The sequence below is a fragment of the Falco rusticolus genome, chromosome 4, assembly GCF_015220075.1.
Source record: "Falco rusticolus isolate bFalRus1 chromosome 4, bFalRus1.pri, whole genome shotgun sequence".
In the NCBI taxonomy this organism is placed as follows: Eukaryota; Metazoa; Chordata; class Aves; order Falconiformes; family Falconidae; genus Falco; species Falco rusticolus.
In genome coordinates, this window is record NC_051190.1 from 93,107,525 (window position 1) to 93,126,944 (window position 19,420).

Below are 19,420 nucleotides of genomic sequence, written 5' to 3' on the forward strand. Positions count from 1 at the left end.
GGCCTACAACAGTAAGTCTCGAATTCTTTTCTAGTTATAATTTGCTGTTTGGTCTACTTGGCTTAAGCATTTAAGTAATAATAAAAGCAAAGATTTCCAGTCCTGTAACAGACTCTTCATACTGATTTGTAAGCATTCATGCTGTAATGGTAATTTCTGTCATCTGAGCAGGTACTTTAGAAGAAGAAAGTCCTTTGAGAAATAACAATTGCGATTTCTTTATGCTTCGATGGCAAATTACACTTCTATGAAGGGGGATCTTTACTTGCTTTATACATGTTGCCATATCTGTTACTCGTAAGAAAATAACTATGATGCTTCTCACAAAGAAATGAAAAGTATCCTTCAGGGCTGACTGAAGTATGGCCTGCATATTGTATTACAGCCAGTATACACAGACTGATTACTTTCTAACTTGCTTTTCCTCTGGTGTTGCTACTTAGCTAGTTTTCTGTCTAGCCAGGGCTTTTTTCCTCATGTCTGTTCCAGTCCTTTCCCTAATGTGGGCCTACTTTAGAGGTAATTTCTTAAAAGCTGCATTGGATTTTAGTTGAAAATAATACCTAAAAGATTAGGATAAGCTACAAATATTTCATAGCATGTGATTTAAGATGATGTTGGAATAATCTTTGTATACGTAAAGCCATGATAGGTTTTAGCTTAGGTATCATTCATTGAAACCACCTTTTTCTCTGCTGATGTGACTGTTCTCAAAGGTTTTTTTGCTTTCTAATATTAGTCCTTAAGTGTTATTCTCTGTAATGAAGAGTTTTGTTTTCTTCATGGGGTGCATGAAATACTTTTGGTTATCAAGAGGACCTTTAGCTTCAGTTTCTTTAGAGAGACTTTTTGAATTTATGCTAGTTCCCTGAGAGTCAGGAAATTAAAGTTCATGCAGACCTTTCCAGAGCATGTGATGCATATCATAAAACTATTTTTGTTTCCATATGTTTTTCTCTTATCTTTGCATTGTTGATCACTGCATTGAATTTCAGACAGAGTAAAGGCAAGTGATTAATGTGCCCTAAGTATAACTTTGTCAAATTATAGCTAATGACTAAGTTACAGCTTAATTTGAGACTAAGAATATTACAGCTGAAGCTGGCTGTTGGATATAGTATATTCATTGAATAACTAGAGAATCGTAAGAATTCCCCTTTGAACAGGCTTTTTTCTGATCTTAGATGTGTGCATAACATGAAGAAAAATACATTTCAGTAGTGAAATCTCAGCCTCTTGCTAAGTCTTCATATTTAGTATACTGAGACCGTATTTCTGGTTCTGGCCTTTAAAAAAAGTCACCAAGCTACAAAATTCCGAAAGAAAGCAGCAGTGTGAGCCTTCATATCTCAGAGTCCCTAGATTAAGTTATAGGTTTTTCTCATGTTGTTTACATTGCACTCCTTCCACATTACTTTGATCAGAGATATAAATATATATCCTTTTTTTTTTGTAGGAACTCTGGGAAATGTGGAACATGGGAACCAGTATCAGATTAAACTGATGTATGAGCACAATCTTCAGAGAACTGCTTGTAATATGACTTATGGTCCATTTGGTGGTGTAAAAGGTAAGCTCCTTGCTGCATATTCTTTATTATTAGTAGTTTAGCTGTGAACAGTTGAGAATTCATGTACATTTTGAAAGGCAACATGATGCTGCTGTCTAGAGGAAACCATCTTTCTATAAATGATGGTACCTTTTATCTGATGTGTATAGACCAGGGGTTCTCAAACTATAGCCTGCGGGCCGGATACAGCCCCCCAGGGTCCTCAGTCCAGCCCCTGGTATTTACAGACCCATCCCCCCACCGGGGGTTGTGGGGGCGAAACCAAGCAGCTGCAGATGACTGCCTGCCATGTCATCCACGCACCAGCCCCCTGTTTAAAAAGTTTGAGGACCCCTGGTATAGACAATAACTGAAATTAAAATGAGGCAAAGAATATTAAATGCAGAACAGCTGTTTCCTCACATCTTGAACTGGATATGAATTTACAAGGATAGTATTGATTTAAAAAAACATTACAAAACCCCTGGCTCTTCCATTGTAAAATACTTTTTAACATCTAAAATAATTCTTCTGTGCTTTAATTCTGTATTGCTTTTCTGAAACTTGCTTATCCTGGACAAAGAAAAAAGTGAACATCTTCATTCTCTGAGCCTAAAATATCAAGTATCTTTAAAGATATATAATACAGACTTAAAAAAATATTTAAACTTTGATTGGGAAAACGTAACAGTGGAAAATAATATTTATGGTGTGTTTGTAGTCTTTAATGAGTTTAATAGATATCTGTCTTTTTTGAACTTGGGACACAATATGAATGTTTTTGTGTTCCAATGCGGAAGCATTTAGGTTTGCTCCACATGTCAGCTCTTTCTCTTCAGAAGTAAGGTTTGCAACAATATTGGAAGGTGGTAGTCATCTATACAAGTAGTGTCCCTAAAGTGTTGGCAGAGTGATATCACTTCACCAAGGCTGAAAGTCTTCTGAGTGCGTATAGCAAATACATGCAGATGATCCCTCAGTTCTGTAATAATTCTACAATGCCTTACCCTAAATTCAAGCTTATCCCTGGGTTTAAATTCAGCTGACCAAAATTCATTCTTGATTGGAGAGATTTTGACCTACTAATCTTGCACAACCACCTTGGCAAAAATGGTCAGCTCATGTGGGTGAGAAGGTATCTGTGCTGTGAGTATCTTGAAGGAGTGAGTGTATAGGGCATGGATGTATTCATATTAACAGCAGAAAGACAATACGGAGTTTCCTAAATCTGAGAAGAGAGAATAGTGTGCTTCTGACGTACTGTAGTGGAATTGCTATAACAGATGTATTGAGGGGATCATAAGTTAATTGTTTGAGTGTCTGGAATGGTTCAGAATGGAAGAATGAAACAAATATCCATAAACAACCATACAGGTTTGCAGAATAAACTCTGGATTTTTGATGTGTATTTATCGTGGAGATCCAAGTAGAAGTCTGGCTACCAGGTCAATCCTACATGCCAGACTTGTCTCTTATATACCTTATCATGAGCTGTAGTGGATGCAAGTGATGTAATGGAGCAAATGTTTTGCAGGCTAGGAGGACAGAAGGTAATTTTCTCTCAGAACCTTCTCAGCCAGCCAAACACTTCTCAACACCTAGGATGGTCAAAATGAGGGCCAATCCTGACAGAGCAGCAAGAACGGCAGACTGAACTCTTAAGTTCTGCAGACTTTTCTTGTTTTCTAGTTGTGTTTCTGTCCCAGCATGTCAGACTGCTTTCATTTTTTATTACTTCTTCCCCATGTTCTTGTTCACATTAGTGTGTTTATTGCTATGGAAAAAGAATGTCCTCAAGTCTTGTGTTGAGGTGGCAAAAGTGTTAATAAACAAGGGAGACAGAGATTTGTGTTGTGTAACAAATAATATATGTTCATATCGTAATATGAAGAAGCTTTCTGTTTAAGACCAAAATCTAGGAAAATTATAGTTAAAGTACCTGATAGCAGGCATATATTGAAGCATCAGAGAAATGAACACTGGAGAAAGTTCTTTTGGGGAAATGAAGGAATAGTCTTTTTTTTGTAGACTCCCTGGACTAAATGCCTTTTTTATGTTGCTTTCTTGGACTGTCTGATTGGATTTCTTGACAAGGATATGCTTTTAATCTTGCCTCTAGCCTTCTGCGGTGAAACTATTTCAGGGTTTTTAAGTGTCATCTTTAATACCCTGTTTGCTCCTTGAGTCTTATGAATGACAGTATTTGGTTTTATTTCCATCTTGGAAGACCAGCCAGAGTGAACCAGAAAGAAGGTCTGTCAAGCATTTTAATTGTAACGAACAGATGCTTGTCGTGGTCTGGCCTGCCATGCTATCTGTGTGTTTCTTTGGCAGATGCTGTGGGCTGCAATTGAGAGCCAGCCAGTCTGTAAATAAATAAAGATGTATTTTTTTTTTACTATCTGCCTTCCACAGGCTTCTCTGGAATTCTTGCAAGGCATCTGCTAACAGTCTCTCTCACACTCAGCAGAGGTTAATTCATGATGGTGGCAGTGCTGTAAGCATGCAGCAGTAAGCTTGCTTTGCCAACAGTCTGACCTCTATGCCACGCTCTGGAAGTAGACTAACGAATATAGTATGACTAATATGTGTGTTATTGCTATACCTGAGGCATCCTTGAAACAATGTGAAGGTGAAAGAGGCACTTCAGAGGTCATGTTTACAGAGCTACTGAAGCAGACACAGGAGAATGGCAGTTGAGCAGGAGGAGGAAAATATGCACACAGGGAAAGCATGCTGTGGGAGTGCTGGGGAGAAGGGTGAATGTCAGTCCCCCAGGAACATAAGCTTTCATCTGAGGAAGCAAAGAATGCTGCAGGATTTGACACAGAGCACTTGATCCATGAAGTTGCTTGGTCTTGCTCAGTTTTCTCTTGCTCAAGATTGTTTTTTTCTTTTTATGGAGCTCTTAATCTTATACCTTCAGTGGTAAAGAAACTCATTCTACCCAGCCATGCCAGTTAACACTGGTAAAAGAAAAATGGGATTGAGTTTGTGTACACTAGTTTGTACTGGTGTCCTGTAACCACATTCTTGAGGGTTTTCTATCCTTTCTTGGGACAAGCAGTTATTTGGGTTCTAGTTAATGCTTGGTTTCTCTCTTATTGGACTGCTTCCAAACAGTTGTCTGTCGATTTAATGGATTCTGCCAAAAATGATCAGTTTACTACTGCTTGCTCTTACCTCAGATAAAATACTTGGCATTTAGATTGTGACTGTAATCATTATAATGTGATTTCTACCTGTGTGCAGATGCAGTCTGTGCTGTCTAGTGGGCTCCTACAGCTGTGGCTTTAACTGAGATGCCAAGTGCTCTGTTAGTCTCTTGATGCTGTAAGGTTGCATAGTCAATTTTGAAAATCGGGATGTAAAGCCAGCATATAGTTTCCATTTCCCATCCTACATCTCCTCTGGCCTCTGTGGTGGCCTCTGTTCAGTTCTTTGGAAAAAGTTTCAATTTCCTTTGAAAAAGAAAGGTTGAGCAGTGAAGGTGGCTGAGGCTTATTGCTGCCCCCTGCTTTATAGAGAACCCTGCTGGGGAAAGAGCTCTCTTGTCCTCAAGAACCCTCCACAGTGTAGGATGTTATAGACAGAGTTGCAAGAGGTGCATAAAACAGGCTGGAATGGAAGTCTGGGTGACTGCTACTAAAATTGGGAAAGAGTCCTTTGAGTAGGTGGCAAGGTATGGAAGGGAAATAACTTTGTGTTGCTGAAAATCCTGCAGTTCTCTTTAGATCCTTACAGGGGCTGAAGAGGCAGAGATTTGTTCAGACCAAACTTTCAGTTTTCATAATATTAAAATTTGGTTTAGATTATATTGGACTAGAATCTAGTTCTCTAATTTACAAAGCAGCTTAGTGTCTTTAGGATGCCTGTCTTTGAGGAGAAACTGCCTGAAATTTTTCTCTTGGGTATCAATTGAGCTAGAGTCCTGTCAGAGCTTTTCAGAAATTAAGCAGAACAGCTGTTACAAGCAATTGCTGTATTACTGTTTGATGTTTTGATTTGTTTATGAAGCTTCACTAAGCTTCCTTCAGCTGTTAGTAATTAAATGTGTGCTTGTAGAAACCTCTCCCTGCACCTACCCTCTGCAGCTTCATTAGGGAAGAGGATTTCTTACAGCTTCTATTACTGTGGTAGCTGGGGAAGAAAGAAACAGCACTAGATGTGTATCACATTCTCAGTCAGCTTCCTCCAGTGCAATTTTTTGCTCTCCTATCCCTGCTAGTTTGTGGCAATCTTAGACCCTTGTATTGTAATTTGGTCTGTTACATCTGTTTAGCTGAAATGTGATAGACTTGTAGAACATACCAAGTATGACTGGCATTTCTCAACTGGTGATGTTTTTGTCTCTTGTAGTAAGAAAAAAGGTATTACAGATCTCTGAGGAGAGAATGGTGAGGTAAACAAACCTATTTTGTAGCCTAGTTGCTGGCAGTTTCATTCTTGCGAGTGTCTTCAGATTAATGATTTGATGCTATGAGCAACTTTCATATGGAAGAATTGACATAGGTGTTTTCATAACTGGAACAGATGAAGAAAATCAACAAAACCATTTATTTAGTCTCATCATAGAAGGTCGAAATCTGAATTAAAGAAATGATTAAAACTATGGAATAAAGAAGGCAAAGAGAAATTGTCCAGTGACTTGTATAGATAAACAGTGTGATAGCAGTGTGTGAATTGTGGTTGTCACCACTAGATGGTCCTCTCATTACAGTTATTGCTTAGTAGGCTGAATCTCTAAAGCTGTATTTATACTTGAACGGGTTTTACAGGTGTATTTACTGCAAGAGCTAATGAAGTATAGAAAACAGAAGCACTTTCTGAAAACCTGTATAGCTAAAAGTGTTCTATTGATTAAAACAAAATATATTCTGTTGGTTGTAGAACCTTAGCAAAAAGGCAAAACAAACTTGATTCTTTTTTTCAGCAAAACCGTTAAGGGGCCAGAGATGTGGGAAATAACAAGGAAATCCCTTATATGTTTAGCTAGAATCCTAAACAAAGCTAATGGAAATGTTTAAAAAAAAAAGTAAACAGAAAAAACCTATAAAGATCAAAGTATAAATCAAGCACAGTGTAGGCAGTTTATTGTGACTTTAAAAATCTGTGGCAAAGGGAAAGATTATAATACAGAACTCTGCATTTCTTTGTTGCTTTAACTTCACGTTTGTTCCTTGCTCTCTCTGAACACTGGTGCTAAAATGAAAACATGAAACTATCAAGAAGCTACACAGGAAGATCAACTAATAGTTTTATATTTAAAAAATTCTGTATTGTTAGCCCAGACTTTCAAAAATTGAATTTAATTTTTAAGTTATCTCCTTAGTTATGTAGAATGCATATATCTGCTTTTCTTATTTCTGAACTCTTCCTCAAGATCTTAGAGCTGTAAGTTGAGTTTGTCCTGCAGTGCTCTAATTCGAGCATATGGGTCTTTTTATAAAGGATGATTCATGATAAAACCATGAGTTAGTAGTGCTAAACACTGGTTTTCAACCAAGTGAACTCTTAACCTAGCCACAAAATGTCACAGCCCTTAAGTAATGAACAGATTGTACAGTCTTATGTTTTACTTCAGATATAAAATTTAAAGACCTTGAAGTGACTCTAGTGTAAAGATATCTTGATTTAATTTTTTAATAGAAAAGGTGAAAAAGCATACACTTTTATGATTTGTATTGCACTGTTACCTATGGTGAGGACTCAACGCTACAAGAATTCTACTTTATATAAACAGATTTAATCACATAATTTTTATAAGGTCAAGTTATACCTATCATGGCATCATGCAATTATGCCACCAGAGACTGCTGTGTTAACAATTCAAAGTTTCATTATATGAAGTGATGTTCGCTAATAGCTTACAATATCTTGGAAAGTATTTTCTGTTTTCTCTGAAAATCTGTAGTATGTCATTCTGGGTCATTATAAGGTACTTGAATCAAATACCAAGTTATTGGGTAAGATTATGTTAAAGAATCTGATCAGTCTGTAATAACATGAGTGTAGTTTGTGTTCAGCATCTTAGACTTGTTTAGTTTTTGTGGTCACCCAAATGCAAAGCTCTCTCCATATTACTCTGTCAAAGATCTGAGTAGAGTTTCTCTAATGGGAGTGAGGATATACTTACGTTTCTTTGGTTTTTGCTATGTGGTGCAGAGGCAGCTGCACTAGTTCTAAAAGAATGTGTATACTAGATGCAGCATGAGATGTCCTGGTTTAGAACTCTAGTTTATACCCTGGACAGCATCTTGCAAATGCTTTCTGTGAAGTGTCAAGATTTTTGAAGACTAGTAAATAAAGTAGTTTAAAATGTTCTACTGGGCTGGTAAACCTTAAGTGATGAAACTTCATTTGGCTGATTGAAAGTCACTGCTGATGGAAAGCTGCTGATGAATGAGTCATGTGTTTTGACATTGTTAAAAGAATGGAGTGAAACAAGTAAATTGGATATAGTGTTTTAGTTAAGAATACCTCTTCTTATTCTTTATGCATCAATGTGCCTCCAGTTCAGTTCTTAAGGCATAAATCTGATATTAATCTAGAAGTTGTAAAGTCTTATTAAGCAATACTCTACATATTATTTAATAATATTCTTTATATTGTTTGATCTTACTAAAGTTGCAATGTTATTGAAAACCAGTGAGAAGATTTTTTTTAGCTATGTAGTTGATTAGATTTTGAGCCAGTATTGTTGAATTTTATGATTGACATAATTTGATCATAGTTTTGTTCTACTCTTAAATTTTCTGTTTACAGTCCCACCAAAACCATGTAGGTCTAATTCTCTTAATTAAAATAGTGCTGAATTAGATCTGTTCCAGTAGTGCAGGAATTTTGGTTAATCAGTTTACCAGTGTTGACTTCAATTATATGAGACAATGGTAGTGAACTATCCTCATTCTTATAGGTGGGTAATCACTTAGAGATACTTGAGGTAATTATCAACTGCTTACTTAAGAACCTCATGAATCTGCATATTGGTACAGTAGAAGATGTGTAGGAAATCGGCATTAAGTGAAACTCATATTTGACTCAGGGCAAATAAGTTCATATTACTTCATAATTAAATTTCCTTGCTTTTTTCTAATGTGATGTTTAGATAGTGCTGAATTTATATTAATTTTGTACCTAAAAGATACAGAAATAAACTGTTCTGTGCCTTGACTTTCTCTTGTTCACATTGAGAGTATTTAGACATGGTGCATTGTCCTGCCCTTAGAAAAATTTGAGACACATTAATGAGGAAAATAACTCGTATTTCTACATTACCAGTTTATGTTGAATGGATTACAACTCAGCTAGCTTATAGCTGTTAGCCTAAGTCCTTCAACATCTTGAGAAAGAGTCAATATGCTACTTGTGCCTGACTGTTCTTAGAAAAGATTTACTGATGTGGAACCTGCTTATAAGAAATAGTGGTATTATGCTCTTATGTAGTAAAAGAAAAGTGCCCTTACTACTGCTTTGAAAAAGCATGCACATCAGGCCACAGTTTCACTCTTTGCCTTGTTTGCCTTGAATCAGATGTGACTTATGTTGGAGGAAAGTATATGCAATAAATTTCTGCTGAAAGGACATAAAGAATGGAGAAGTGCTTTGAAGTAAAAACAAAACCACTGTTACTTGAAACTTAGGTAGCTTTACAGATTATCACATAAATTTCCTGTGGTCAGTTGTGCATTAGATTGAATGGTGGGCAGGATAGTAGCTCATAAATGAACAAACAACAGAGCATAGAGTGAATATTAAAATTCTATGCTTTGAGCACTGGTGTATGAAGTGCAGGTTTCCTGAGCTACTGCCTGAAGTGCTTAGGAAATGTGTGAATGATAACATTCTGCAACAGGAGGATGACCTTTCTGAGGTGAGAGTTGGGTTTTGTGATTGTTTTCTAGGGTGTAAGTGGTACATTAAGATGGGTGTATGAACATTCTCAACATTTCCAGTTTTCTTTTTCAATTTATGTTATTAAGATTTTGTCTTCTACTTAAGAACTAAAGAAACAGCGTATTGATAGCTTACCAGTGGGGGACACAAGCTGTTGGTTTGCTCTTGAATAGAATGCTAAATTTATACAGTGACAGAGAGAAAGTGCAGTTTAAACACCTTGCTTAGTTGCTGAGTTATTTTTCGGTGTTGTTCATTTATAGGTATATGCATTTTATTTTTGCTGCAAAAGCAATATTACTATTTTGTGCTATTCCACAAAATATACTTGCATTATCTAATAGCTAAATAATCAGTGAATTCATCCTGGTTTTATATAACCTCTTCAAATGAGTTGGTAAAAGATTATAGAATTGTATCCTCCTAATAATGCACAGGGTTGGGAATTTTATTTTTTAATCTGAAACCTTAGTGCCTTAAATTGGCTTCCAGGATACTTCAGATTTATTTGAAGTTGTTCAATGGATACTGTACCAATAAAAGGAAATAATAAAACAATAGCAAAGAGAAGGAAAAAAGAAAATACAGCTTTGACATGAAAAAGTTACAAGCAAAAGAGTGTGAAAGTACCTTGAACCGATCTTTTTCTCAGTAAATGGGCTTGAATTCATTTTACTTTTATTATAGCACTGGCCTAGAGGCAAAGTGTGTTTGAGTGTTACAACAAAGAGGGTGCTATACGGAGGAATTTTTTTAATAATGAAATGCAACATATGTGTAAACCATGCAACCTTGTAACAGGAAACTTTGTAAGAAGGGTAGACTGTGCTTAACTTTTCCACAATTCTGCAAGAATGAATTTTATTAGGTGTTAGTCAGAAAAAAAATTATCAGCTGAGTTTTATGCTGTAAGGTTAAATGATTCTTATGACTATGTTTAAATACAGCAGCAGTATAAATTTGGAGTTTGATTTATTGGCTAGTTCTGTTAAGGAGTAGAATGTTTAACTGTTACCTTCCTGTGAAATTGCTTCTGGATAAGAACAGATTATTTGCAAGACTTGGGCTTCATGGCTTTCTTTTTTCATGGAATAAATCTGCTGATGACTACTTCTAAATGGTTTTGCACATAACTTTGGAAACCCATTAATGTTTTTCTTAAATAACTGAGTTAGATCCTCTTCTCTAAATTGAACATGTGAATGAAAAAATGATCAAGGAAAACGTTCTCTTGAACCTTTCACCATCCATTTCCTTTCACCTTCCTCAACATCTCTTAACAGTAATGAATAAGATTGTAGCCTAACTGGAGCAAAAACTCCCCTTGCCTTCAATGTGCCAGAACTTTGATTCAATTATAAGTTGCTAGATGTATCACTCAATCTGCATTTCATTTAAACAAAGCACTATAATTAAAATGAAGTAAAACCAATTACAGAAATATATAACTTTGGGAGCAATTGTGTAGTGTAAGTGAAAGACTTGTTTTTCAAAACTTTGATAGATTTTATGTGATACTTTTTCTAATTTATTTTGTTGAAGTATAGTACCCAAATGTTTGCAGTCATTGTGCACTGGTGGTATAAAGTGGTTTGTATCTTGCATGTGGGGTTATGGCTTCTGCTTTACTTCTGCCAAGAATCAGTGAGTGCCAAGCAGAACAGTAATTACCTCATATGTTTTTAATAGCACATGTATATTAATAATGACCCAATCTTGCATTTGTCTTTTTGGTGACACATTGTTGACTCATATTTAATTCATCATCCTAGTCTTAATCCCCAGATTCTTCTTCTTAGTGCTATTGCCTGCCATTCTCTGGTTTCCTGTGAGACAATTGTCTGAGATCATATCAGATGTTTTACCTAAGTATAGAGATGCTGTCTCTGAAGTTTAGAAATGCAGTATGTATTTCTAGTCTAGTAAGTAGTTTGGCATGATGAATCTTCTGTTACTTCAAACCTATGTATAGCTTTATTATTTACATATGTACTTTCTATTAAACGTTCCAGCATTTAATGTGGATGCATTTGTCTGACAGATTTGTTTGCTGCCCTGTATTTTTTCATCCAAAAGAATGCAATTTTAGTTTCTATTTGGTCTCTTTAGTCTTCTCAGAGGGTCTTTCAGAAATGTGTGTATGTAGCTTTTGTTTAATTTTCTAGCATTCATCTGTAACTATTCAATTACAAAAAAGTGTCTGACCTATAGCAATTTATTTGAAAGGGCATCAAACTCTTGTTAGTTGCTTTACCTAGAGAGATGAAATGTATCTTGTACGGGTTATGATGCTTTCTACTAATAGTATTTTGGGTTATTAAGTTTGGTGTAAGTCATTTCTATTAGAAATCACTCTACTATGTCATTCAAGGGAGATTTTCTTGGAAATTTTAGGTAGTAGTGAGTAGGTCTGTGCGTGTCCTCTGAGCACAGAAAAGAATGCAAAGCAAAGATACAGTTTGCCTGTATCTAAAGTGAGAGGGAACAAACCACGAGAGGAAATAAAAATCAATGAAAATGTGATAAGGTAATCTTCAGATTCATAAGGAGAATTCTAACTTTGTGGTATCCAGTTGGTGCTAATTGTGGCCACAACTTGTTCTAGTCCTTGTTGATAGGCTTATTGTTGGGCAACTTGGACAGCTGTGCATATACAGATGAATAGGATTTTAAAAAGTGTCACCAAATAATTATAAATCCAAGACGCTGGAAAAAAAGAAAATTTTTGGTAGATTTCATTTTATATGGCATTCCTACACAAGAAAAGATGTTTTTACCTGGGTGGTAATGCAAGCTTTGGTCAATGGGATTTGCGCTCCCATTGATCACAGTTCTTGCCAAGTAGCAGAACTTCTGCCTACTGGAAGTTTAAGGACTGATGCTGTGCAATGGTGTAATTTCAAGTGGCAAAGTTTTATGGAAAACTGGAGAATTCTGAAGAGTTTGAAAAAGCAATCCAGCTTTTTAAAGTTTAGCAGACAAAAAAGAAAATTTTGAGTTACTGGATTCAAAATTCATTTTTAAAAAATAATTAATCTGTAACTTAACCATGCATTGCTGTGGTTGTCTGCTCTGTTGCCCCTTGTATAAGGTCAGATCAAACGAGTGTTCATAACGTAAAGAAATAATGCTGATTTTTGCATTTCTTTAACATGACTGAGTCTGATTATGATGATAGTTTAATAAAGATAAACATGAATAACCCCCTTAAATGTATTTGGTGTCTACAGTGAATAAAAAGGTCAAGGAAGGATTACAGCAGAAGTAAAATGTATGCAACTACACTTTAGTATGATGATTGATCGGAATGAAAATGTGTGCCATCTTGCTTACCTGTGAAAGTATGAAAATAATGTTTTGCAAGGTTAGTGGCAAAGTAATAAGATCATTTGAGTATTTGTAGTGTGCTTCCAACAGTCTTAAAATATGAGATAACAAATTGTTCCTGCTTAATAAATCTCTGGGGTCTTTCCTGAGATTGCCAAAAAGGAAACCAATAGGGATGGCTAGTTTTTTTGATAGAGACATAATGCACTGACTCATTTGATGACAGAGTAAGAGTTAGTCCTTTTTGTATGTTGGTTACTAGCCTAGGAAATATATAGACAAATGATCTGAATGTGAAAAGTGGCTGTATTTTATTGGTGTTTAGGAGGCTATTTATTTCTAATTTTAATAGGATGTTTCAAACCTCTTGAAGAGGTATAAATGTTCCAACTAAGTTTCTGTAAACTCCCAGTATTTCTTGTAAGCTTAGTTTGTTAAAAGTTCTTTTTAATGAGTTCTTTGGGTGTAACTTCAGTTATTCTGGAGAGTGCTCTTCAGCAGATTTTTAACAATTCTCTAGCCCAAAAAATCAGTAAAGAATGGAAGTGCTTTGGAATCATGAAGTTTCTTACTCTAGGGAGACTAGAAATGGACAAGTAGGCAAAAAGATGGTGAATTTCACTGGGTTTTAACAGTAGGGTTTTGTTATTTTGTTTGGTTAGAAGTTTGCAGATCTGTCTTAAATGGAATTTTAAAGATTGCATATTTATTGTATGGTGGTGTCTTAGGAGCCTACTTTTGAAAGTATCTAAAATACTGCAAAATAGGACCTATATTCAACTTCAGCTGGGCTCAATGAAAGGTCTGCTATTGATTTGTGATTCATTAAAAACATCTATGTGCCTTAAATATTCAGTCAAAGGCTATTGATTTGAAAGGACAACTGCTGACAGTACTTGTCTTGATTTCATTTTTATTTGTGGGAGATTTGCTAGTTCAGTAAGATGTTCTGTAATATTGTACAATAGGTATATAGCTTCATATGGGGGCAGCTTGATATTGGAAAGGTTCACAGACTAGAATTCCTCCTGCCTTTAAAAAACATGTATGCCGGTATGGTAATAACTCTATGAATGCAGGGGCTTCAAAGATTTCTGCAGTTGGCAGGGCTTGAAAGGTAGTTACTCAACAAGTTAAGGCAAGAAACAGAATTTTGGGAAGAATTCTTCGATTTCTTCATGAATTGTCATTATTCAGGCTATATCTATGCATATAGTCATGCTCCCGTGCACACTTAATACTCTTTTTCAAGAGAAAAAGAACTCATATTGTCTGTAATGCTGTATTGAAACAAGAACACAGTTGTGTGATACTGTTTCACAGCCTCCTGAACTTTTTTCCTGAGACTGTTTCTTGCACTAGATAGAAAAGTCCACTTTTAAATGTGGAAAAAATGCTTAATACGAAGGTTGTAATAAACAAATCTTAGTAATAGAATCTGTTTAGGAGAGGAGACTTTACCCCTCATGTCTAAGTGCAAAATACCGTGTTTCTTACAGTAGGAACTTTTGTGTGCTGGATGTTGCAGCTATGATACTATAGTGCATGTCAGTCTTTTGTGCTCCTTTGAACCATACTAGTGTTTTTCCTAAGGGTCCTTCCATCACCTCAGGTCAATATGAGGTTTAAAGGGATAATTCCCAGGTTGCATAATTTAACTATGCCATCTTCTCTGGTAAGAGTTGGATCAAGAATAAAGGAGTATATTACAGGTCTCTAGAGGATTGATTGTGTGAGTGAGAACTGATTTGCCTTTGGAGATACTTTAATAGTACAAGATTGCCTTTCCATCTAAAATCCTCATGGTTTGTGGCAGGCAGAAATCTGCAAGAGGTTAGGTAGAGAGAATACAGTAAGATGGCTGGAAGAGGCAAAAGGATTCTTTTTTTTTTTTTATGGCAGCTCTGATTGTAAGAAGCCTCCCTGGTCAAGACACAATAAAGCATGCAGAGTGGGCTGTTGCAAAGAGAGCATCTCTTGTGTTGGGACTTGTGAATATGCTTTACTGCGATACTTTAACATCCAGAAGGGATTAGAAAATAATTAAAGCTAACATCAGCAGAATAAGGATTTAGTGTTTTCCTTAAACACTTTCCTTAGTTTCTCTTAAAGTCCTATCCACTTCTATTTTTATCTCCTTCCTGTTAGAGTGATTTTTCAATTCCAGCAGCAAAACACTTAGTCTCAGTTGGAACGTGTATGCTTTGTGCATCGTTTGGGATGGGTACATGCATTAGCACAGAGTGATGCAGGGCATTTTTCCTTTTCCTCTTTATATGTGTTTAGGGTATTGTACTGCCTTGGTGGTGCTGTCAGACCCTCTGGCCTAGAATGAATGGCTGCAGCTGAAGTCCTGAACTTTGATCCCTCCTGTAGTAACGCAACGAGCAGCCACCAGACCACCAAGCTAGTTGATTCAGAGTTCTCTCTGAATGTACACTGACATGTGCTTCCTGCTTTGGGTTAGGGAAGTAACCTAAGACTTGCCTTTTACTAGGCGGACATTGTTTTAAGTACTGCCCGACATATTTTCAAATGGTTTTTCCATTAGTCAGAAGTGATTCCTGAAGTGCTTTTCTCACAGTTGACCCAGATCTGTTTTGCTTCAGGAGCTACACTCAGCAGCAAGTTGAATTTTCCAAAATGGGTTTGAACTGGAGGAGCTTTGTTCTCTATGCTGGGAGAAATATTTTGGGGCAAATTTCAATGGTGAAGGAAAACGTATTTGCTTATTTCAAGTCAGGACAATAATTTCTGTTCCACTGTGTGGGAATACAATTTGTGTACATAGCCTCACTGGTCAATGCACTGTGGATTTAACTTTTATCGTATTAGGAAAGCATTTCCTATGTATCATTAAAGGGCTCTTAGGTTCCTGAGCATCTTATAAATGCTAGTTTATCTTTTAGTTTTATTTCATTGATATTTTCTTTCACGCGGGGCTATTGACTGAAGCTTTTGATTACCCTTGAAGGCAGTAACGTTATTTCTGCCGACATCTCCCTAAAATCTGTAACTTTGTGGAGGTTTTTCTGATTTCTAATTTATCACATTTGATACTGTAGTTTTCCTTGCATGATTTCACATGATGCTCAGGCCTTGTGATTACATAATGTACTTATGAAAATTATTTGGTGCCAGAGAGGAGGCTCAGAGTAGAGGAAATCATTAACATGTGAGAAACTTGATCTCAAAATAGCTTTAATTAGAAGCTTATTTCAGAGCTACCACCTGCCTCTAATTTTGGCTTTGCATTAGCTCTAAAAATACGTTGTGGTTTAAAAGTGTGACGTAAATTTATTCATATCATGCTAGAATAACAAAACTACAAACAACAGTAGCTGGACTTGTGCTTAAAAGTAACACTTTCTGGCTGAAGGACATTCCTCTTGAGACACGAGCTGCTGAAACTATGCAGAGTACACTAAGTGATTCCATCTGATCTGCAGAAAACACTATGGTTTATATTTTCACTTTATAAATATGTCACTGGTAAAGCCAACTGGCTGCAATAAGCTTTTTTGAAATGGACATTTCTGGCTGTGTTTTTGGGAGATGCTTTTCTTAAAGTGAAACATAAAAACTCTGTTCACTACCAGACATTAAAAACAAATGGCCAAAGGAAATAAGTTCACCTATAAAAAGCTGGGAAATAAGATTTCATACACAATTTCATTCTCTTAAATTATGCTTTACATATGATAGCTTGGATAATAGGAGTTTGATGCAGTAGTTCAAGCTAGTTAAAATCCAAATTTGAAAGTTAGTGAGTAGAACAACACAAATATGATGAACAAAGTGGTAGGTATATTAAGAAGTGATGCTGTGCTTTTAAAGGCAAAAAGAGCCATTGCTAATTCAGTCTTGGGTTATTTATATTTGTTTCTTCAGACAGTATTGTTTAGTACTGCAATATGCTTGGAGATCATTGGAGTGCTCTAAAGGACTTGTCATATTATGTTATACTCAATCATATTACTACTGTTAAAATAGGAGATATTTTAACAATGTTACTTGTGTGTGCATACGTATGATAAATGTTAAAGATGAATGTTTGCATGTCTGATATGCTGTGTAGGTCCCTATATATTGTAGAAGGTGCTATAGTTTTTCTATTAATTTTCTATTCCTGTTGTAATGAAATTGCTAAGAATAAGATTGCTATTCATAATATACATGACAGCAGAAACTGTCACTACTTATTACTTAAGCAATAACACCTCAGCACTTCTACTGACCTTTACTTTTTTACTTGAATTGTGATATGTATAGTAAATTAACACTGCATATCAATTATATCTGGTATAGTGTTTGTCTTCAAATGTTATTAGAAGAATATAAAATAGCAACTAAGTTTTTTATTTTAGACAAGCTTAAACCCTGAAGTTTGTGGTCAGAATCTGTCTAAAAGATAGTTTTTTCACTACCATCAGTATAACCAGAAGTACCTGAAATTTAATACTATTACAAAATATCTAAGATTTCTGTGTTAGTAAGGGCATTCACTTGACAATTAAATGTCCTTTACTTTCAATCTTATCATATATCATGCAATATCTAGAACTTTTCAAAACAGTAGAATAGCAACATGGCAAAAATCTAAACATAGTTACTGTTGTAATTTTTTTGTGACCTAAATTATTTTATGCATAATTTTAGTTTTTTGGATTTTGCCCCCCTGGTTTTATCTATATCTTTCTAAGAAAGAAAAGATGAAAAATAGGAAGCCTTAAGAAACAAAGTACAAACGTGTTCTACCACTGTACCTTTAAAAAAAGTTTTTCAAGATGATATTTGTAATCTCTTTGTCTTCAGGTTTCAGGTACCAGGGAGTTCTATTGAAACTAGATATTGCAAGTTAAGGTTCTGGAAACAGGGCAGACTGCTGTGGATTTCTTCTGTAGTGCGCTGCTGTATGCATATTCATAGGAGACTGTGGAAAGTGTGGTGAAGATTCTCTATACTCAGACTTACAGGGTTGTATTCATGATAATGGTGTAAAATAGAAATAGAACTGAACAGTTAGCTAATGTTAAGTGTTGAGAGGGTTTTCAGTATACCTTTGAATACTGAATTTGAACATATGTGATTTTGAGGTAACAGATGTAGAATTACTGTTGTCACTTGGACAACTGGATTATAAAGCATTATTTTCTTGCAAGCCAAATAAAAATGTCACTAGTTATTTTCTAGTAGCCAATAACTGTACTTTAAGATAACTATTCCTGAGAGACTGTGGTGGCAACCAGTGGGCTACCACCTTTTACTAGTTATCAGTGTTTGTACAAGCTTCTCAGAGTACTTTTACTGGTTACTCATAATTTTATACAGCTGGCTAACTCATGTTTTTCTAGACTCTGTCAACAGTGTGATAATAATGTCAGCAACTGTTGGGAAGTGGAAGCTGGGTATCATTAACATGGATGGCATACCAGTGCAAAACATCTTAAGTTTCTCTAATGGTTTCTACTGTTTGCTGATCAGGACTATGTAATAGGATTAAATCCTGTGACATTTCACAGCCTAGAGGAACAGATATCTACCATAGTGCCTTGAAGTAGATCAGAGATGAAAGATAGAATGCCTTTTTTGAATGACTTATCTGAATGATTCTTCTCTTGACATCGTCTAGTACAATCCCACTTCCCAGACAGGTTGAGCTAGAAGTTGCCCAGGATTGTGTTCAGTGTTGTTTTCAATATGTCTATGGAAGAACACTCCGCAACCATTCTGAACAATGGGTTCCAGTGTTTGATGACCTTCACAGTAAAAAAAAAAAATATCTTTTTTTATGTTCAGATAAATTTCATATAAGTTTGTTCCTGTTGACCTTTGTCCTGTGACTGGGTGCCATAGAGAAGAGTCCATCTCCCCCTTATTTGTTCTGTCTCATTAGGTATTTATGCATATTGGTGAGATTCCCCCTGAGCCATGTCTTCCCCAGGCTGAACAGCCCTACCTCTCTAGCTTCTCATCTGAAAGATGCACCAGTTTCTTAATAATCTTTGTGGCCCTTGCTGCAGAACATCCCTAGATTTTATTTTTTTTTTTTGTACTGGGGAGCTCAGAACTGGATCCAGTACTCTGGATGTGACCTCATCAATGCTTAGGGGAAGGATTTCTTCCTTTAGCTTCCTAGTGACACTTTCCTGATGCAGCCTGGGATATGGTATATTTCATCCAGGAGGACCCCATGTCTTTCTCTGCAGAGCTGTTTTACATCTGGTTGGCTCCCAGTGTGTACTGATGCCTGGGGTTATTCCTTCCTTGGGCAGGACTTTGCATTTCCCTTTGAACTTCATGACATTCCTGTCTGCCTACTTCTTCAGGCTGTTGAGACCCCTCTGAATGGCAGCACATCTCCTGACCCTGGCAGTTTAATCAGTCATCAGTCCACCTCATTGTCCACTTAGGTAGCCTGGACTTCATCAACTTATGTATGGGGATGCTATGGGAGGCAGCACCTAAAGTCAAGGTAAAGGGCATCGACTGCCATCCACAAAGCCAGTCATTTCTTTGTAGAAAGCAGTTAGGTTGGTTAAGTGTGTGACTACCTTTGTAGATCCATGCTGACTACTTCTGACTAACTTCTTGTCCTTCACGTGTCTGGAAATGGTTCCCATGAACTTTAGCTCCTTCACTACCTTC

The 19,420-nt window shown here is 36.2% G+C and overlaps 1 protein-coding gene across 2 annotated transcripts in view; it reads left to right on the forward strand.

Moving 5' to 3' along the window:
* Positions 1-19,420, forward strand: part of BBS9 (Bardet-Biedl syndrome 9) — a 311,284-nt gene that overhangs the window by 8,456 nt on the left and 283,408 nt on the right. For both annotated transcript variants that reach the window (XM_037382871.1, XM_037382872.1), the window contains one exon: positions 1,457-1,570. In XM_037382871.1, coding sequence (XP_037238768.1) covers positions 1,457-1,570 — 114 coding nt within the window. The remainder of the gene's footprint in view (positions 1-1,456; positions 1,571-19,420) is intronic.